The sequence below is a fragment of the Panthera onca genome, chromosome C2, assembly GCF_046562875.1.
Source record: "Panthera onca isolate mPanOnc1 chromosome C2, mPanOnc1 haplotype 2, whole genome shotgun sequence".
Classification (NCBI taxonomy): Eukaryota; Metazoa; Chordata; class Mammalia; order Carnivora; family Felidae; genus Panthera; species Panthera onca.
The window spans coordinates 8,252,238-8,274,660 of record NC_138347.1 but is presented as its reverse complement, the minus strand read 5'-3'; the positions used below and the strand labels follow the sequence as shown (position 1 = coordinate 8,274,660).

The 22,423-nt window shown below is 44.9% G+C and overlaps 1 protein-coding gene across 2 annotated transcripts in view; it reads right to left on the bottom strand.

Moving 5' to 3' along the window:
- Positions 1–22,423, bottom strand: part of VPS26C (VPS26 endosomal protein sorting factor C) — a 45,063-nt gene that overhangs the window by 10,804 nt on the left and 11,836 nt on the right. For both annotated transcript variants that reach the window (XM_060640869.3, XM_060640867.3), the window contains exons 2-4: positions 9,914–10,057; positions 8,570–8,719; positions 1,443–1,523 (exon numbers count right to left, since the gene is read on the bottom strand). In XM_060640869.3, coding sequence (XP_060496852.1) covers positions 1,443–1,523; positions 8,570–8,719; positions 9,914–10,057 — 375 coding nt within the window. The remainder of the gene's footprint in view (positions 1–1,442; positions 1,524–8,569; positions 8,720–9,913; positions 10,058–22,423) is intronic.

Sequence of the window (22,423 nt, the reverse complement as noted above, 5' to 3'; positions counted from 1 at the left end):
TCACGGAGCACACGCACGGGTCTTACCCGGCCCGGTGAGGCCCTCAGAAGCGGTGCTCCCGGGTCAGCCCAGGGACGGCCCAGGCAGACGTGCGCCGACACGTCCAGACCCCGTTCACCTGGGCGCCTCCAGGAACCCCAGTTTGGCCACCTCCGTCTCCAAACTGCTCAGGATCAAACGAAAGGCAGATGCGCTGCGATCTGAGTCTAGGCGGCCATTCAAGGGGGAGCTAGGCTAGCGCTGGCCTAGAGAAAGCAGGAGCCGGCCCTGACCTGGAGGTGTGAGCACACAGCCCAGGGAAGGGAAGGACGACACGGCCTGCAGAGAGGCCCGGGAGACAAGGGAATCCAATGCTGTGGACATCCGTCACACGTGTCACACCTAGGGCGGACGTGGCCAGTCACCGTGAGGCTCTGCACGACGACCAAGGCACAGCACAGATGGGCTGCGGACTCTACCTTGAATTCACCCGGAATCGCCAACAGTCACAGGGGAGAGGGATCCAGTTCCCTCAGTCGGCACGTGAAAGGAAATTTTAAAGAATATGTTGTAAAAAATTTTAAAAAAATGAATAAATAAATAAATAAATAAATAAATAAATAAATAAAATAAAGAACATGTTGTCACTGCAAAATAATAACAGAAGGTGCTGGGAGAGGGGCGCCTGGGTGGCTCAGTCAGTTAATGTCTGCCATTGGCTCAGGTTGTGATCTCACGGTTTGTGGGTTCGTGCCCCGCATTGGGCTCTGAGCTGACAGCTCGGAGCCTGGAGCCTGCTTCGAATTCTATGTCTGGGAGAGGGGCGCCTGGGTGGCTCAGTCAGTTAAATGTCTGCCATTGGCTCAGGTTGTGACCTCACGGTTTGTGGGTTCGAGCCCCGCGTTGGGCTCTGAGCTGACAGCTCGGAGCCTGGAGCCTGCTTCTTGTTCTGTGTCTCCCTCTCTCTCTGTGCCCCTCCCCCACTCATGGTCTATGTCTCTCAAAAATGAATAAAACATTTAAAAAAATGTATTAAAAAAAAAAAAAAAAAGGAAGTGTTGGGAGACGCGACCCACCCTGACCCCGAAGGTCCCTGTGTGCTCTCGCTGGGCGTGCCAACAAGGTAAGGTCCTGACCATCCCTCGTCTGAGGCGGGCCACTGCTCTGGGTTGTGTGGCCGTCATGACCTTGGGAAAGGAAGAGATGCGTCCCTCGGAAACAGGCCTGCTGCTTGCTATGACAGAGGTGGCGCCCCTGCCCGCTGTTTCTCAGCTGAGGCACGGCCCCCTGCAGGGTTCTGATCCTGCCAGAAGACACTAGCGTCCCTGTCTCCAACCCAGGAGTCTCTTCCCCAGCAGCCATGACACAGCACCAGGCTAACTTCTTGGCCTACAAACGGGGGAAAAGGCCAGACCCTGCGGAAGAGTCCCATCATGATGCGCAGAGCCCCAAACACAGCTTACAGCGGAGTGAACGATGAATTCGCAGGTCTTCGTCACGTCCTTGGCCAACAGAGACCGCCTCATGTCACAGCGCAGGGTGTACTGGAGGGCGAAATCGGACAAGAAAATGCCGTTTTAGTGTGGTCTGCTTCCACCTCGGAACTTTAGCCAAACACCCAAGAAAGCCAACTTTCAGGGAAACGTGGTCCAACTACTGTGTTCAATGAACTTAATATACATAACTGGGGGAGCCAGTGCTCAAAGTAAAGGCATTTCTATAAAAAGACCAAAAGCAAAAACACACTTTCGGGTGATGCCGCGGACGTCCCGTAGTTGACCCGCTGGTGCAAAGGCACAGAGTCTCACCTATAAGAGGCAGAGAGCGGAAAGAATGTGCACCGCTTTAAATCCAGCTGTCTGTCTTAGCGTGTGAACCCTGACAAATAAGACAACCCGTCTGAGCTTTAAAGAGGAGGGATCTCTTTAAAATGGGGATATTAGTACCTGCCTGCAGCAAGGGCCGAATGAGATAATGCGTGACACGCACTTAGTACAGGGTCTGGCACGTAGCAGCTCTTAGTAAAATGGCAGCTATTTTGTCCCGAGGATTAGAAAACACACAGGAAGGACAAGAAGCCCCAGGACAGCGTCTGGCATCTCACGAACCGCCCCTGAGAAGCGAGCTGCCCATGGCACCGTGTGCACAGCACGGCGCCGGGTGACGGAGCAAGATCGGAGTCGGACCCTGCACCCAGGAGTTCCGGCTTTAGCGAAGAGAGGACTCTGCGGTGACAGTGCTCAAGGTCTAAGACTCCAGGGCACCTCAAAACTAGCTCTCCATATTTTAACTAACTGTTTTAAGGTCTATTTATTTTTGAGAGAGAGAGAAACAGAGTGTGAGCGGGGAAGGAGCAGAGAGAGAGAGAGAGAGAGAGAGAGGGAGACACGGAATCCGAAGCAGGCTCCAGGCTTGAACCCACAAACCGTGAGATCATGACCTGAGCCGAAGCAGGACGCTTAACCGACTGAGCCACCCAGGCACCCCTAGCTCTCCATATTTTAACCTTAAGAAGTAATAAAGAAGGGGAAATCTTTTAAAATGTTTATTTTGGAAAAGTCGACCATATGCAAAAGTAAAGGGAAGAGTATAAAGACGCCCCACGTATCCAGGAGCCAGCTTCCACAGGGGTCGATGCATGGCCGATCTTAACTATTCTCCCTCTCAGCCGTTCCCCATGTGCCAATACACAGACATACCCTGAGTGCAAGGTGACGGGGACGGGTAAGGCAGGTGGCATCATGCTAGCTTTTAACCCGTGTTCAGTTTCTCTGCTGTGCCTGTGCTGTTTTTCTGAACCAGCCACTGTTCGTGTACCTCCTGCAAGACAGGCCCGGTTCTACCCAAGGGGGAGCGGGCCCCTCTGCGGGGCCGGTCCCTGAGCTAAGAGCTCTGACCTGGGACTGTTTCTTCACATGGTTCTTGTCTGTGGGTTGACACACCGGTAACAAAAATCTATAGCATGATCACTGTCTTCATGCTAATCTAAAAAAAAAAAAATCACATAACCCACATTGAAGAAAGTCAGCTACTGTTTTAATCATCCAGGAAAAACTTTAGAATTATGTTCAAAATATTTTATATAACTGGGACTACATGCATGGTTGAATCAAGAAGCTACATTATTATGAATGACCTGTCCACATTATACAAGAAGTTGCTATATATTTAAGGTGTTACCGGGATATTAAAACATTTTTAAAAATTTGTTTGTTTATTTCGGGAGAGACAGAACATGAGCAGGGGAAGGGCAGAGAGAGGGAGAGAATCCCAAGCAGGCTCCACACTGTCAGTGCAGAGCCTGACACAGGGCTCAAACTCAAGAACTGTAAGATCATGGCCCGAGCAGAGACCAAGAGTTGGACGCTTAACCGACTGAGCCACCCAGGCGCCCCTAAAACATTTTTCTAAAGAAACATCCCTTGTCTACAAAGATCTTTATATATATAAAGATCTACAAAGATCTATATCTATATATAAAGATCTTTGTAGACAAGGGATGTATATATATGTGTACACACACACACACACACACACACATATTCTCTTTTGAGATTTCAATCTGGTCTCCCCAGCCAGACAAGCTCAGTGAGGCCTGGTACTGCTAGATCTGTATACGTGTGTGTGCACACAACGTGTGTGTATGCGTGCAGTCTGTGTGTATGCACACGCGTGTTTTGTCTTTCTCCTACACAGCCCACACGCTGTCCAGCATGGGCGACATTTTGATCGGACTGGCCTGGTCTCTTGCATTCTCTTCCCAGTGGGAACTTCCCCTTCCTCATTTTTAGCCTCAGGGCTTTGGCAGAGCTGACCTCCCGTCAGCCTCCTGGAAGTGACCGGTAAGCCAGGCCGGCTACGGGGACTGTCGGAAACAACTCTTTCTGCTGGGGTGCCAATCCAGTAGATCATACGCCAGCCACACGCTAGCAGCCAGCTCTGCCGTGGCCAGCGAAGAACCCAGCTGAGAATGAGGCCTGCACAGAAGACAACGGAGCCGGGGACACAGCTGGCCTCCCGCACTTCTGGCTCTGTGATCGGATACCTTTTTTAGGCGAAGTCAGCTTGAACTGGATTTCCATCACTCGCAAAGGAGAACAAGTGGCATCAACTTCTGGCCACGGAATGTTTTTAAGTATGAAGGCAATAATTCGTAACATGGGGCAGATGCTAACAAGCGAGGGTGAGGAGAAAGGCGGAGAAGAGGAACATGCTGATTTTTGTTCCAGGAATTATGTCAATTCTTTTACATGCACCATCTCAGTTAATTCTAACAACTCCAATAGAAGTGTTAGGATAATGCAAGGACAGCTACCAATACCTCATTTATATTCAATCATTCAACAAATACGGACTTGGACCATTCCATGTGCCAGGCACCGAGCTAACTAAGCACTTCATGCCAAGACCTCATTAATCCCCTAGGAGGAGGTCATGAAGGCTGTTTGGGGTCACAGAGGTGGGATATGAATTTACACCTGCTGGCTGCCAAAACCCATGCTCGGAATCTTTACACAACACGTAACTCAAGCCCAGATCTGTCTGCCGCAAAGCCCTCGATCTTTTTGCTTTATCGCGCTCTTGCCCGATCGTGAAGAAATGGTCCAGGTGGTAGGAGTTTCCGCAGGTCAGAGGGGGTCAGGACGGTCAGACTGAGCAGGGCTCCAGAAGGAGGTGCGAGATTGGATCTTCTATGACGGTCAGTAAACACAGAGCCAACAGGAAGAAGAAAGAAGACTGCCGATAGATTTGAAGCAGACTCCCAGAAAGGATATTCTGAACTATGACAAAGAATGACTAGCATCTGGATAAACTAATTTTGAATTGCGATTTCAGACATGTTAGTACTGCTCTATGCTGTGTTATTATAGGACAAAACGTTGTTAGTATGGCCACATGCGTGGAACAAACATAATAAAACTTGCCTACGATTTACATAACTTTTAAAAGAAAAGGCGCACCAAGGACAACTAGGGAAAGCGGGCGGATTCTCGTATGCATGATCTAATCATGAAGGTGAGAACAGGCCTGAGAAGAAGACGGGCAAACACCGCTGAGCCTCCGTCTAAGGAGTCACAAGGAAACCCAGACCCTGCAAGCTGGGAATTTAATACTGGCTGCATCTTAAACCCTTTATTCTGTCTTATGGTTTTTACCGTTTTTACAAGATGTTACTACAACACAATTCAAATTATAAGTGTAAAATGTCTTTGTGCCCACGTCATTTGAGAAAGAGGATGTTACTAGGTTTAATAACACTTTCTATCTAGTTTAACACCACCTTCTATCCAAAGTAAACCGCCCACGAATCTGCAGAGTAAGCGTGGTAAGCGGTGGTGCAAAGGCCAGCCCTGTGACCACAAGTGGTCACCGTGGACTCTGGGAGGCACTTGCTCTGCTAATAAAACAAGAAGGCTAGCAAAAGACCCATCTAGAAACCAAATGACTGAATCAACCAATCAATGAAAAGCAGATTTAAAAAACCCATAATCCTAGTTTTGCTCAAGAAGTATATTTTCAAGGGGCACCTGGCTGGCTCAGACGGTGGAGCGTGTGATATTCTTGGTCTCAGGGTTTTGAGTTTGAGCCCCACTGTGGGCTCTGCACTACTTGGGATTCTTTCTTTCTCTCTGCCCCTTCCCCACGCACTCTCTCATGCTCTCTCTCAAAAATAAATAAACATTTAAAAAAAATAAATTAAATTGGGGCGCCTAGGTGGCTCAGTAGGTTGAGCGTCCGTCCGACTTTGGCCCAGGTCATGATCTCGCAGTTCACGAGTTCAAGCCCTGCATCAGGCTCTGTGCTGACAGCTCAGAGCCAGGAGCCTGCTTCGGATTCTGGGTCTCCCTCTCTCTCTGCCCCTCCCCCGCTTATGTTCTGTCTCTCTCTCTCAAAAAAAAAAAACATTACAAAAATGTTTTTTAATGAATTAAATAAAATCTTTTTTTTTAAAGTGTATTTTCTCAAAAGAAGCAATGACAAATTTGAATATGAATTGGGAATGAGATGGTATTTGAGAATCCCTGTTAATTTTGATAGGTGTGAAAATGTCAACTGTGATTCTGTAGGAGAATGTCCCTATTTTCCAGAGATGGACATTGAAGTGCCTCTAGATGAAGTGTCGAGATTCTGTAACTAACTTTGAAATGATTCAGGAAGGATAAATACAGATGAAACAAAGGTGGCAAAATTCTAATGAATGTTGAATCCAGGTGATAAGCTCTTATGAATCTAAGGTTAGGATAAGAAGAAATCCCCTCATCTTTAGAAATCTGTGAGATATTTGGGGAGGTAGAGAATTCCAGGTTATAGCATTCTGAAGTTAACCCTCAAGGGGTAAGATCTTAGGGCCAAAATAAAGGTTGGGTCGGGAGAGTATACACCTCACTAAAAGAATTCACCACATGTTAGCCCTCTAACGGCATTTTAAAGAATTTCCAACTTACATACAGCTATGCAGGACATAAGTACACAAGTTTTTATGTACAGTTGACTCTTACGAACAATGGGGAGTTAGGGGCACCAGTCCCAAAAACCCAGATGTAACTTGTGACTTCCCAAAATCATCACTACTGAGAGCCTACTGTTGACCAAAAGCCTGAGTGATAACATTAACGGTGGTTTAACACATATTTTGTTAGGTTATATGTATCATATACTATATTCTTACAATAAAGTAAGCTAGAGAAAAGAAAATGTTACTAGGAAAATCAAGGAAGAGAAAACACATTTATAGCACTGGACTGTATGCACTGACAAAAATATCCACAAGTAAGCGGACCCGCACGGTTCAAACCCATGCCGTTCAAGGGTCAACTGTAGATCCACATGCCCTTCCTGGCAACATCTGGAAAAGAATGAAATTTCCAATATGATTTTTTAAGGTTTTATTATTATTATTTTTTTAATATTCTAGTTATTTCTGAGAGACAGAGCGCAAGCAGGGGAGGGGCAGAGAGAGAAGGAGACACAGGATCCGAAGCAGCCTCCGGGCTCTGAGCTGTCAGCACAGAGCTCGACACTGGGGCTCAAACCCACGAACCGTGAGATCATGACCTGAGCCGAAGATGGATGCTTAACCCACTGAGCCACCCAGGCACCCTGAAAGATTTTATTTTTTTAAGTAATCTCTTCACCCAACGTAGGGCTTGAATCCACAACCCCGGGATCAAGAGTCACATGTTCCACCAACTAAGCCAGCCGGGCGGCCCTCCAATTTGATTTCAAACAATTAATCTTTTAACAAAAACAAAGAATATAGGAGGAAGTAACAAGAAGTATGCCACTGAAACTTGAACACTATTCTATTCGGTTTGTAATGAACATATGCTTATGTTATTAAATAAACAGGATTAAAGAGCTACCGTGTCAGGAAAGTGCGGTGATGCTGATTCTGGAAAGAGAATAAATATGATTTCCAAATAAACGTTTGAGATAGTCTCAGTCTTGCTAAAAAGGCATTTTGCATCTATGCTCTTATACGGTGAAAGTGCTCCCAGCCTAGAAAGCTGGCCAGAGGACTCACGTCTATGCAGGCAGGTTCCTTCCAATCTAGACGCTTCCCCACTGTTACAAGTACTTCCTACGGGCCTGTCCAAAGCCTTCAGTATACAGACTGCCTGAAACAGGTGCACCAATAACAAAGGACTAGATACAGTTTTTCTTTGTAGAAAGATACTCAGTGCAGCACAGTACGCCAGGCGGCACGTGGTTCTTGTCTGCCCATCTTTTAAGCACTTCATGGAACTCACAGTAGACAGACCTTTAGTTAAAACTCTCAGGAGTGTTTTGAGGAACCGCATTTTTAAAGTGTTGCAGCATTTTTAAAGTGTTACACTCGAGGCAGGGGAATGGGGACTTACCAAGACCAAATTATCGGCTAAAACTCAATAAATCAAAAAACTTCCCAACTTGCTGCCCTCTTGCACGTACGTAAGACAAGATGGTTTTGTCTCATCCAGCAAGGGGAACCCTGCAGAGCTGGCGTCACAAAAGTACCTTTCTTTCCACTGAATAAAGGAAAGGCTCTCTCGCTCGCTCGCTCGCTCTGAGTCATGACTCCAAACTGTGCCTGACACAATAGTGGCTGTGAAAGGCATCCTGAGCTAGCAGAGGTAGACAGGAAGTCATAATTCACTTCCCCTCATTTACAAGGTTTGTTCAATAAAGAATACAAGCCTATGTCAGAGTAGTAGCCTTTGGATGTCTAACAAAGAGATATTTATATGTAGAAAATAGACAATTAGTGCGGGTGCCAGAGAGACGTGAGGGCATATCTATCACCAAACAATAAAAGCACCCCTCACGCGGCGTCCATGCGGCCTGAGTGGGGGCCAAAAGAAACGACGGAGTTTTTTCAAAGAAGCCGTGTAGCACGGGTCCTCTGGGACTTCTATCAAAACTAACAGCCGCACACAAACTGTGTTCTGCAAAGCAAAATGAGAAATCAAAATAGAATACACACAGGAGGTCTTGGCAACAACTACAACATCAACTTCTTGGGTCTGTTAACTTTCAGTGAAAGAGACACGGAGCCGTTTTGCACAGGAACAGCTGTGAAGGTGGCCCAGCAGCGTTAGGAAGCGCTCACCTGAATGTTGACAAACACGCCGTGGTAAGTCTCATACAGGACTTTGTTGCCCTTCACGTGCAGGGGAAATTCAAAAGGAATTTCTGTTTTGCCGCTGGGAAATTTTCCTGGCTTCACCATTTCGATGGTGCTATTGATAATCTGGATAGGCTGTAAAGACAAAAAAGCAACTCCGTCTATCAGCACGCACTTCTGGATGTACTTCCAAATCGCTGTGTCCGTTAACGATCCCCTGAGAGCCGCGAGCCACGAGCCCTTGGGTGCCCCCCCTCCCGGTGTCCTGGGCCGCACAGCTCTGTATCTGCAGGTGAGCACACAGTCGGCTCAAGTCTCTGGCACAATAATGGTTCCTTCACGGTACCGGATGCTTCGATGTTTGGGGCACATCTGAAGCGGTATTTCCTCTCCTCTCCCCAAAAAGCTCAGTCAACTATCCTATCAACCCTCCTGGACTGGCACTCTGACCTTCGGAATGAAGAAGCAGGTGCAGCACAGTCAGGATGAGCGGCCAGGAGGGCCGCCACCTGAACCGGGGCTTCTCACCAGCCGGCACCCGCCTCGGACACCAGCCTCCCGGGAGCCTGCCCACCGCCCGCCCGCCCGCCGTGTGCGGAGGGAGCGGCCCGCCCGGCCTCAGCCCTGCGTGCCTCTGCATCACACTGGGAACCTGCCCGAAGGCAGCCATCACGCCGTAGTTAATGTGTTCCAAGCCCTGGGTTAGCATCACTCAGAAGATCTCCGGCTTCTGAAGTGAGTCTCCAAGGGCTGCTGGAGGAAAGCAGGGAGACTGCGGAAGAGGGCGGGAAGGCCGGAATGGGAACGCGGGCAGCAAGAGCCCTTCTCTCCTCTCACCTCCTTCCCTCTCAACACTGAGAGTTAACATGTCCTTCAGGAAACGGACACTATAAGTACGGAAAAAGAGTTGATATTCCGGAACACAGACCTCTACCCAAAATGACAAAAAGGAAAGAATGGCCACTGCCCTACCTGCGTCTTATCTGAATATCAAGTAACGGTTTTGTTTTGGGAAGGTGAGTGCCAGAAGCCAAAGGCACAACGTCTCGGAAGGGCTCTGGTCTCTTTAAAGGCTGAATTTAGACCACTTATAGTTTTCCTCGTCCTATCTTCTAGGAGTAAAAACAGACTTTCAATCGCAGGAGAGATTCAGAATCAAAATATCGGAGTATTTTTTTCAGTTTGATTAGTAAGTATTAAAAGTATGACTATCACTATACCTTACAAAACGACGACAGGTAACAACAATAAAGCCAAAAAGCAAGCAAAAAAACCCACAATTATGGGGATAATGAACTAAAAAAAGATGTGCAACCTGAGCATTCTTACCTTAACAGAATTATAGAAAGCTTCGAACACACCCACGCTCTTGGCGCTGAGCTGGAGGTTCACACTTCCTTCCACTGTCAGAGACACTCCCTGGTGCTGGATTGAATCCTTGCCAGATATGACCACCACGCCCGAGAGGACTTCCTAGGAAAGCAGAGACAGCCACCAAATTAACGTTCCTTTGCATTCACCTTATTAGCCAAAATAGGTCTCCTTAAGGATCTGTTCAAAGATGCAGACATTCACTGAGCACTTCTTACAAACCAGAGGCCTGGATGCTGGGATGGAGAAGGCACAGCCTCGGGTGGGGGTGCCGGACGGCCATGGACAACTACATGGACAATTAGCTGGGTGACACTGCCGGGGAGCACGAGGCGGGGAGCGGGCGAGGGATCTCATGCGATCGCCCCCTTCCAGACACACCCGCCCTCCCGGCTGGGGGAATCCCAACAAATGTCTGATTTCAAAAGGGCAAAGACAAGGGCCTGAGGCAAATGGCAGATTCACAATCATGTTACACATGAGCACGTATAATGACTTCTTCAGAAAGAATACGATCAAGTAAGACCCTTTTCTTTGGGTTCTTTCCCGATTATGCTAAAACGACTACACATTTTCAAATGCGTAATTTAACACAACTCCTTGTTAAATGGTGCTCTCTCTGCCCAGGAAGCCTCGCTGGGTGGGGGGGGGGGGGGGGTCTCGAGCCTGTCCACACAACACGTGAGTGCAACCCAGCCTTTCACTAAAGGTCTTCCCCAGTCTCTCCACGTCCAGGTTCACTCTGCAGACATTCGAGCCCAGAATTCCCTGGATCATAAATCATTTGAGAACGATTTCACAACAGATTGTGTATTCATTTGCCTGAGGATAATTACTGAGCAACAGAATATGGACATTATACTCTCGGCTGGATGGCAGTTTCTTCCTGTCGCCATTGAACTCGACAGTCTCAATTTGCTATGGGGGTTTTGGGTGGAAAAGGAAGTTGAGATTAAATAGCATCCACCCGAGCGGAAAGAGAATCCACAATAAATTCAAACAACGTGTTTCTGAAATGACCTTCAGAAACAGCATGCGTCTGTCAAGCGGTAATATGATGGCAGAAAAGTGGGGGCAACAACACAAAAAAAGGAAAACAGCAAAATTAAAATGGGCCCACAGATCAAAGCATTAAAAACCATCTGTCCTATTGATGTTGAAACCTCTCCATCTCCTCTAGTCATCCAGTGAAAACCCTCTGACCAAGTTATCATGGTATATGGAATTTGGGGAGCAGGGAATATTCTATGTCCCTTAAATATGCTAAGTATTTTGTTTTTGTTTCCTACTCCCCCATAAAAAGTACGTAGGCAAATTTAAATGAAAACCCCTCTGAAATAATTTAACTTTTAAATTTAATTAAAATTAATTCTACTAGTTCTTGTCAACCCATATTAAACAGAAATCTAATTTTTAGAAGTTTAAATTCACTAGTATATTTTTAAAAATCTACTTGACTAGTGTATGCAAGAAATAAAATGAGCCAAAACAATTGCATGAACTTTATCACCTAATGCAACACAGTCATGCCTGGGACAGTTCTGCTCCTATCTAATCACAACATTTTCAGTTAATGTCACAGGAGCAGGGTCTGGGCTGACCGCTGGTTGGCATATTATAATCAGTAGCACCTTTCCTTCCCTCATCCCTATGGCATGAGAAGAAAAAAGAAGCAAAGCACCTTGGAAGTAAGCAGAGTAAATAATTTATGACCCAAGGGACTCTTTTGTCACTCGCTGATTTAATTCAGAAAGAACGCAGTAGAGAGAATACAAAATTAATCAAATAGTAGATAAGTTAGTTGTTCCTATGATATACAGGTCTGTTCAATCTCTGCCAATAAAAGAAGGATATAGAATTTGTCCAAGTGTAGGGGCGCCTGGGTGGCTCAGTTGGTTAAGCATCGGGCTCCTGACGTCGGCTCAGGTCATGATCTCACCGTTAGTGGGTTTGAGCCCCCCGTCAAGCTCCGTGCTGACCGCGAGTAGCCTGCTTGAGATTCTCTCCTCTCTCTCCCCCTCCCTGACCTCATCTCTCAGCCCTCCCCCTCAATCACTTCACTCCAATCCTCCCTCACTGGCCCCCCTGCTAGTCCTTTAGGTGCCTGCAAATTCCAACTTCAGGGCATTTGCACATGTCCTTCCCCCCACCCCCCAACCTGGATGCTCCTCCTGCACATACCCACACGGCTTGTGACAAAAATCCTCTCCTTGACCAAACTCTACTCAGCTTCTCTTGAGCTCTTTTTCAACGAGGCCTCAACTTCTGGACTCCCGTGTTCACCTCTGCAATGTCTGACTGTAGCAAGAATTGTGCTAATTGCTTTAGCCACCCCCCATATCTGATCGCCCTTGCTCAGGTTCCTCACCCAACACATGAGACCCCGTCAACCTGGCCTGCCTTCAGCAAGAGTCCCATTAGATTGGTTTAGCCAGAATCCCCACTTGGACTCAGTCCCCGTGTCTCTTCCTCCCCACCCCCACTCTTTACCTACACGGTGATCAGAATTGAGCCTGTTCTCTCCCCTGAGTCCACCACAGAAGTCATCCTTGAAAAAGCCTGCCCGACCATCTTTAACAAGTGTCACGGATCGTTTTTCTTCAACACTCACTCGCTCATCTCTATGAAGTCATCATGCAAATGACCCCATTTAGTGAGGCTCTCGCAGACCGTGCTGTCCAAAACCGCCCTCTCCCCAACAGTCAGCCCCACCTCAACTCCACTCTGGGGCACATGTCACCTCCTAAAATACACACAAGTACATCAAAAGATGCTCAATGTCACTCGTCATCAGGGAGGCACAAATCAGAACCACAATGAGATATCACCTCGTGCCCGTCAGAATGGCTAACATTGACAACTCAGGAAACAACAGATGTTGGAGAGGATGTGGAGAAAGGGGAGCCCTCTTGCACTGCTGGTGGGACTGCAAACTGGTGCAGCCACTTTGGAAAACAGTGTGGAAGTTCCTCAAAAAATTAAAAATAGAATGACCATATGACCCAGCAATTGCACTACTAGGAATTTATCCAAAGGATACAAAAATGCTGTTTCAAAGGGGGCACCTGCACTCCCATGTTTATAGCAGGGCTATCAACAATAGCCAAATTATGGAAAAAGCCCAAATGTCCATCAACTGATGAATGGATAAAGAAGATGTGGTATATATACGTATATGCACACACTTACAATGGAATACTGCTCCGAGGTCAAAAAGAATGAAATCTTCCCATTTGCAACAATGTAGATGGAACTAGAGGGTATGACACTAAGAGAAGTCAGTCAGGCAGAGAAACACAAATATCGTAGGATTTCACTCATGTGGAATTTAAGAAACACAACAGATGAACATAGGGGAAGGGAAGGAAAAATAAGATAAAAACAGAGAGGGAGGCAAATCCTAAGAGACTCTTAAACACAGAGAACGAACAGGGGTTGCTAGACGGGAGGTGGGTGGGGGGTGGGCTAAAGGGAGCATGAGTTAAACGGGCGACAGGCATTAAGGAAGGCACCTGTTGGGACGAGCACAGGGGGGCGTATGTAAGTGATGAATCACTGGGTTCTACTCCTGAACCAGTACTACACTGTATGTTAACTAACTCGAATTTAAATCAAAAATCAATCAATTAATCAATAAAATACACATAAGTAATTCTCTCTTATTTATTATCTGTACTCCTGGAACATAAACTCCACAAGGGCAGAGTGATTGCAACCACAGGCCCTCGATCCATATTCATTATTCAATCTTCATAAATGACCATTCACCAGGAAAAACAGTATCATCAAGCAGATGAACACTGTGAAGATGCATTTCACCATGAACTCTTTAAACTGCTTCTATAAAGGATGGACACAAAACAGAGCGGTAAGAGCTCAGGGATAATGACATGATGAGGCCACAGAAAGAGATAAAGGTAGAAGAAAAACTCAGAGAAGAAGTGGAAGGAAAAAAACGAAAACACCACAGAAAAGGGGGTGAAGCCGAAAAGGGCAAAAAGTGCATGCAGGGCAGAAATAAGAAAATTCAAATTAAATAAAAATTTAAGAATTAAAAAGAATCACAAGAACAATGACAAACAGGACAGACTGTGAGGAACATCCAACAGGTGCATAACAAAGTTCCCAAATAAGAAAACTGAAAGAATGGAACAGAACACATCGTCACTGATCAATTTTAAAATACTGAGAGGGAAAATGAATCAGGAATGGTCAGAAAAAGGACAAACTACAGTAAAATTATTCTAAACCAAAAAAGAAAATCCTTTAGGAGTCAGGCAGAAAGATTAAGTCACTCACAAGAGGGGAGAAAAGACTCTCCACAGCAAGACACAAAACGAAGGGACAGCAAAATGCCTGACACAGTGCTCAAAGAACAAAGTGATCCTAGAATTTTATACCCACTTCAACAGTCACTCCAGTAGAGAAGAGTTTTAAATGTGCAGAAACAAATAAAGCCCAGGGAACACTGTATGAAAATCCTCCTTGAGGAATTTACTACATTGCAAATTATATGCACCTGTGGGATGGCTAGAAAAACCGTGTCAAAAAAACCCACTTGTGGGGCACTTGGTTGGCTCAGTGGAGCGTGTGACTCTTGGTCTTGGGGTTGCAGGTTTGAGCCCCACACTGGGTGTAGAGATTCCTTAAAAATAAAGTCTTTAAAAAAACAAAACAAACACGAGAAGATTCAAGCCATTCAACTCTAACGACGAGATACGCAATGATGACGGTAGAAGGATGCAAAATACCTCACAGTGTAGAAGTGACTTAAGTGACACTAGTTGGGGAAGGAAGGGAGAGACAACGCAGCAAGTGGCATAATGTCCATGGTTTTCCTGACTCTCACAGCTGGGACTTACAAACACTCCAATAAAGTCATGCTCTCCAGTATGGTATCCACCAGCCACAGGTAGCTATTTAAATTCAAATCTATATAGGTTAATAATAAATAAAATTTAAAGTTCAGCCCCTCAGTCGTCCTAGCCACACGTTCAAGTGCTTAAAAGCCACTTTATGGCCAGTTGCTGTCATAACGTACAGGACATGCACATCACTGGGGAGAGTTCTATTAGACGGTGAGGATCTAAAGGTAACACGTCAAACCGTACAGTACAAACTTAACAAAGGTAGACGCCAGTAGAGTTAATATTTGTAAATAACTAGGACCAGTTGGTAGAAGAGAAAGGAAGAAGGAAAGAGGGGATACAGTCATCTCATCATCGTTCACAAGAGGGAATTATAAGTAACGTCTAAAACACGGCAGATGTGGGGCACAATAAAAAGTTGTAAGGGTAACAACTATAACAAATAAAACTCCAAAGTATTAGAAAATCAACACAAAGCAAAGAAAATAAGAGAGGAAGAAGTTTTAAAAGGTACTTAGCCATCCCCTCGAGTGACAACAAAGCAGCAGTGACAGAACTAATGCCAAACATATGTCGCGTTAATAAATGGGCTAAATTAACGTCTATTAAAAACAGACATACAGATTATATCTTAAAGCAAAACCCAATTTTATGGTGTATGACAGAGAAGCACCTAAAAGAAGAAGAAAGGATAAGCAAAGGACTGTGAGGCAAAAGCGAAGAAATAAATCACGGGCTGTAATCTTCACATCAGACAAGGGTGAGTTCAGAGAAGGAAGGGCTGAAGCAGAAGGGCGCTGTACCACCCGAGGCAGTGCCACTCACAGCGACGACCTGTGGCAGTACTCGCTGCAGATCAAATAACACAGCATCGAAACGCAATGCAAGAACCACAGGGGAAACAAGGACAAATTGAGGGAAACACGTTAGTTGTGGGAGGTGTTCATTTACCCCCTTGGCTCATGACAGATAAAAGGACAAAGAGAAGAAAGGCTATAAAGGACCTACGTTCCGTGTCAATGAGGTACGACTGATCGGTACATGTGGAACTCTACCCCCTGGAAACTGACATACACACTTAATATCCGTGGTTCCTTCACAAAAATTGACCAAGCTGGCCCATAAGTAAGATCAACAGTTGTTTTTTTTTTTTTTTTTTGGGGGGGGGGAAGCAAATGACTATCAAGAAAAAAAAAAGCACAAATTTCCACAATAAGAGGGAAGTATCAGAGATACAGAGGTTATTAAAAGAATAATAGGAGAACACATTATTCAACTGCATGTAAGTAAATCTGAAAAGTTGATAAAGTCAATTATCATTCTAGAAAATACAATCAACCTAAACAAAGGAGCCATGAAACCGAATCAATCACCTTAGAAAAAGTACAGAAAGGTATAAATAAACCCCTGCTCAAAGCGCCAGGCCCAGAGAAATTCATAGACCACTCCCAAAATATATGAAAAGCAGAAATTTCCAATATTAAACTATTCCCAAAAAGATAAAAGGTATATAAAATATTAGCAAATATAATCCAGGAGCAACTTAAAGGAATATCACATCATAATCAAGTGGGATTTAGTCCAGGAATGGATAGCTCACTTATTGAGAAAAATTATTAATACAGCGCATTAATAGCTCTCCAGAGAAAAATACAGTCGTCTCCAGAGATGCACAGAAGTCACTTGCTAAAATCTAATACCCGTCCTCAATAAAATTCTTAGTAACATTAGAAGGATACTTCCTTAACATGACAAAATATATCTACTTTCCCCAAAAGCCAGCCTCAGCCTTGATAGGAAATGAGATACACTGCCTTTAAATCAAGAATAAAACAAAGATCAGGGCACCTGGGCGGCTCAGTCAGTTAAGCGACCAACTTCGGTTCAGGTCATGATCTCATGGGTTCGTGAGTTCCAGCCCCACGTCAGGCTCTGTGCAGACAGCTCGGAGCCTGAAGCCTGCTTCAGATTCTGTGTCTCCCTCGCTCTCTGACCCTCCCCCGCTCATACTCTGTCTCTCTCTCTAAAATATTTTAAAAATTTAAAAAAAGAATGAAACAAAGATGAACACTGTCACCACTATTATTGTACTACAAGTACTAGTTAACATAATGAAACTAGACAAATAGTATGAAAATTGAAAAGTAGAAAGCAAAATGGTCATTATCTGCAGATAATATGATTGCATGCCTAAAAGAACCCAAGAGAATTCACTGAAAATTATCAACATGAAGAAAATTTCAGGAAGACAGTTGGGTAGAAAATTAATGCAGAGAAATGAATAAGGCATCCTGTATAAAACCACCACCAATGAGAAGACATGGCTGGAAGTAAAGACTTTATTTCCAAAAGCAACAAAAAGTTAAAATATTATATGGGAAGCTTTTTTTTTTTTTTAATGTTTATTTATTTTTGAGAGAGTCAGAGACAGAGCGTGAGTGGGGGAAGGGCAAAGAGGGCGAGACACAGAACTCGAACTCATGAACTGTGAGATAATGACCTGGGCCGAAGTCAGATGCTTAATTGAGCCGTCCAGCTGGGCCACCCAGGTGCCCCCAAAAGTTAAAATGGTATAAATTAACTTAACAAAATGTCCAAAACACAGATAAGACAAAAACTTAAAACAGCTGAGGGCACAAAATAAATGAAAAGCCATACCATACTTATGAACACGAAGTTTTAACACCCTAAGTGTGCCTACTTTCCCAAAGTTAAGTCTATAAAGGCAACAGAATCCTAAAGAAAATAATTCTCTTTTGGGGGGGTTTGGTGGGGTGAGACAGACCAGACAAGCTGATTCAAAAATTCTTTTTTTTTAATTTATTTTGAGAGAGAGAGAGGGAGAGAGAGAATGTGCATGCAAGTGGGAGTGAGGCAGAGAGAGGGAGAGAGAATCCCAAGCAGGTTACATGCCAACAGCACAGAGCCTGACACAGGACTCCATCCCATGAACCATGATCATGACCTGAGCCAAAACCAAGAGTCAGAAGCCCAACCAACTGAGCCACCCAGGTGCTGCTGATTTGAAGATTCTTATGGAATAGTCAGTAAATGTTGAAAAGAAGGAGACTAGCCCCATGAGATGTCACATCGCCACAATTATTCACAACGTGAGGTGCAGGGCATGTACAGGCTGAAAGGTCAACAGAAGGAAATAGACGAGTCCAGAAATAGACCCAGATAGTAGGGGAATTTAACAGATAATAAAGGTAAGCGTTTTAAATCCAGAGGAAAAGATGGAAAAGTCACTAAATGATACTGGAAAACTGGCCTCAGAACTGGAAAAAAAATTAAGCTGGAGCCATACTGTAAACCTTTGTTCACAGAAAAGTTCACAACGCATCAAAGACTTAAATGTAAAAACAGAAACAACCAAAATATTGGAAGAAACCATACAGGATGATTTTTATCATGTCAAAGTGGGGAAGGCCTTTCTAAGAATGACTCAAAATTCTGAATAAACATGACTACAGATACAACCTAAAGTTTGTTTCATAAAAGTGATTATGAGCAAATCATTTACATAAATGATAAACCTGGGAAATAATGCAACTCCATGTAAAAGGCAAAGGGCTGATGATTTCTCTAATACTTTAAGAACTCCTAAAAAATAAATGGAAAAGATAAACAACTTAACAGAAAAATTAAAATATGGGCAAACGAAGGGACATCCAGGTAGCCCAGTCGGTTAAGTGTCTGACTTTGGGTCAGATCAGGATCTCGCAGTTTGTGGGTTCAAACCCTGCATCGGGCTCTGGAGCCTGCTTCAGATTCTATGTCTCCCTCTCTCTCTCTGCCCCTCCCCACTCGCACTCTGTCTCTCATTCTCTCTCTCAAAAATAAACAAACATCAAAAAATATTTTAAATATGGGCAAATGATAGGAACAAAGAGTTCACAGAAAAAGAAGGCAATCTATTCCACACCCATGAAAATACGCTCAATCTCAACAGCAATAGGAGAAATAATAAAACTATCCTAAGTGCCATTTTCCACCATTTTCCATCAGATTACTAAAGATCAAAATATTTTATCGTGTTGTGTTAAGGGAGGCAGCAATGGGTACTCTCAGATGTTGGGGTGGGTGGAGTCTGGAGTACCATGACCTCATAAGGAACATCTGGCAATACCAAAGGCATTTCACTAACACGCGGGCTGGCAATTCCTAGCTAGGAATTTTCCTGAGATATACCAGCACAGGTGAAATGACTTAGGAACACGGTTACTCACTACAACACTGTTTGTAATAACAAGAGGCTGTAAACAACCTAAATTCCAACAACAGGAAAATGGTGGTTTTCCCCTTAACAATACCTTGGAAATCATTCACATTAGTATATACGTGGTTATTATTTTTTTTTAAGGATGCATACTGCACCATTGTGAAAAAAAAAAGGGGGGAGAGAAAGGCCATATGTCGGATTTACTTATATATGCATAAAATCTCTTTGGCAGGAATCACAAGAAATAGATAGCTTTTGGTTGCCCCATGGAGAGGACCTTGATGGATGGTGAGGGGTAGATGTGTCCATCCTGGAACTCATGAATTTTAAACCATGTGAATTGATTAACTATTAACATAATAAATCAATTTTAAAGTAAGATCAATCCCAGAATGGGTGGCCTCTGGACCTAAAAGTACAAAGACTCTAAGTTCTTTAAATTCTGATAACCTGCTCGCCTTGGGAAAAGATCTGAAGACTGTATGCTAGAAAGTCACAGCTGGATTATCTCTTGCTTTGGACTTGAACACAACTGCCAGAGAGGCAAAGGCCTCTTACTTGATGCCTCAGCCATTCTCTCTCCAGTATCTTTCCGTTCTGATGGTCCCAGAGGAGCCGGCACTGTTCCCAAGAGTCCTCTGTGTATCCAAACAAGTCCCTCCTTCCTAATGCTGCAGCACTACTCAGAACCACCCTGGGATTCTCACACCACATTTGGTCTAGAGATCTTGTACATCGATAATGGGCTGTCCTTTCATTTACCAACGAGAGAATCAAATGCACAGCAAAATCGTAAGGTAAATCAGCGAGCCAGGTGGGAAAACGCAAGTTAGACGATTAATCGCGAAGACAATTGCTGAAACACTCGTCTTTCTTAGTAGCACTCAGAGACCCATTCTATTTGGAAAACAGAAATCAGAAACATTAGGGAGATTTCAATTTGTGAGGTACCCCCATTTCCACTATTCTGTATCACAACTGTTTCCCATCTTGTCTGAAAAGCAGAAGCATCACCAGATAGGTCACCACATAGTCAGTAACGGCCAGTATCGTGTGGTGTTTACTGAAGTTCTAGAAAGGAGAATTTAAGAGACGGTATCGCCTCCGATCTGTCATTAAAACCTATAATGCTACTTAACCCCATTTATAGGTGAAATGAAAGATTACATCCACACAAAAATCTGTACGCAAATGTTTCTAGTAGCTTTATTCCAATCACCCAAATGTCCTTCAACAGGTGGATGGCTGGACAAACAGTGGTACATCTATACCTGGGAAGACACCTCAGCAATAAAAAGGAACAAACCATTGATACGCACAACAATTTGAATGAATCTCAAAGGCATTATGCTACACGGTAAGGCCAGATTCAAAAGGCTACATATCGTGTAATCAAAATTAGGCCACTTACAAGATATTCTGGAACAGGGCAACCATAGGGGACTGAAAACGGACCAGAGTTTGCCAGTGGCTGGGGTGGGGGTGGGGGGTAGAGGGGGGAGAAGAGGTTGACTACAGAGGACACAGGGGGTTTCAGGGAGTGACAGAACTGTTCCAGGTCTTTTTTTTTTTTTTTTTTTTTTTTTGAGAGAGAGAAAGAGAGCACATGCATGCAACCCGGGAGAGAGGCAGAGAGAGAGAGAGAGAGAGAGAGAATCCCAAGCAGGCTTCACATGGTCAGCACGGAGCCTGATGTGGGCTTGATCCCACGAACCATGAGATCATGACCTGAGCTGAAATCAAGAGTTGGACACTCGACCAACTGAGCCACCCAGGTGTCCTTGCTCCAGATCTTGGCTGTGGTGGCGGTTACCGTCTCAAAAGAACTCTTCGCTGAAGAGTGATCTATTGTATGGGATAACCTCAATTAAGAAACCCACAGAGATCATTAAGTAGAGACGGAAATACAGCCATACTACTCTCTCTCTCTTTTTTAATATATGAAATTTATCGTCAAATTGGTTTCCATACAACACCCAGTGGTCATCCCAAAAGATGCCCTCTTCAATACGTACTACTTTCTCGACAACAGAGTCACAGTCTGCAAGTGATTAATATTTAAAGATTTTTAAAATATTTATTTATTGAGGAGAACATGAGCAGGGGAGGGGCAGAGAGAGAAGGAGAGAGAGAATCCCAAGCAGACCCTGCAGTGTCAGCACAGAGCCCAATGCAGGGCTCGAACTCACAAACCACGAGACCATGACCTGAGCCAGAATCAAGAGTCAGACGCTTAACCGGCTGAGCCACCAAGGCACCCCTGAAAGTGATTAATATTTAAGTAAAAATCGATGAAAATCAATCGGTTCACTGACAACAGAACGGTAACAAAATACTGAGATACTAACTTGTTTGGCTTACATTCACATACGTATTGCCAAAACAGCAGAAATAACGTCATTATGTATTGAACAAACATTTTGGGTATGCCTTCTAGGAGTCAGACACTGTTCCAGGTACCAGGGACAGGGCAGGGGACAAAAGAGACAAAGTCCCTCTCTCAAGGGCTTGCATTTTAGTAGCGCATTCTGATGCTGTACTACTACGCCGAAAGACAGCAGGTTTCTTCTGTACTTCTAGGTATAGAAGTACAGGTGTAGATACTAAGTAAAATGGGCTGACAAACTCATGGCAGTTGTCCGAGGGAGACACCTCTGCAATTTCCAGTTCCCAAACTTTCTGGAGTCTGGAAAAGAAATCTGAGCCACTGAGTAAAAGTTCCGGAAGGGGCAAAATAAGATTGCCGACGCCAGTCACAAAAAGTGAAACCTTTTCGAGTCTTCAGGACAGGAGGGTCACATTAGAATCCTGGTGAGCTGTGTGGTTTCAGGGGTTGGATACTGCATATCGGCAAAGTGATGACTTAATAGAGATGACTGGGTTCAGACTTCGAGAACAGTAAAACTCACGGAAACTTGGGAACACTGACATTTGTCTGCCACTGCTGGCATAAGGGAGTATAAAGGCTCCAGACTACAAACCAAGAGCTTCAGGGAGCTCCCGTCACAGAAGGCTGGGAGCTGGCCTGATTATATGCCAGAGTAATGACCGAGGAATACAGCGAGCTGGCCAAAGAAAACGCTTTGAACGGCCAGCCCGCTTACATAATGAACTCCAACAAGCCACCAAACTGAATCCCAGGCAGAGGGAACTCTCATATGAATGAGAACAGCACATCAACAACGTACACATCAACAGTGTAGCATCAGTCCAAGGCAGAGCCCGGGCCCGGGAGCAGAGGGCGAGAGGTGAGGGGAGCAGGGCCCACAGGCGGGAGCGGGGCCAGAGAGCCCAGGGCCGACCGATCGATCGCGCTTCCCAACGCAGCAGCAGCCTCTGCTCCAGGCGGCCCAGTGGCTCCCGGGCACCCTGCCCAAA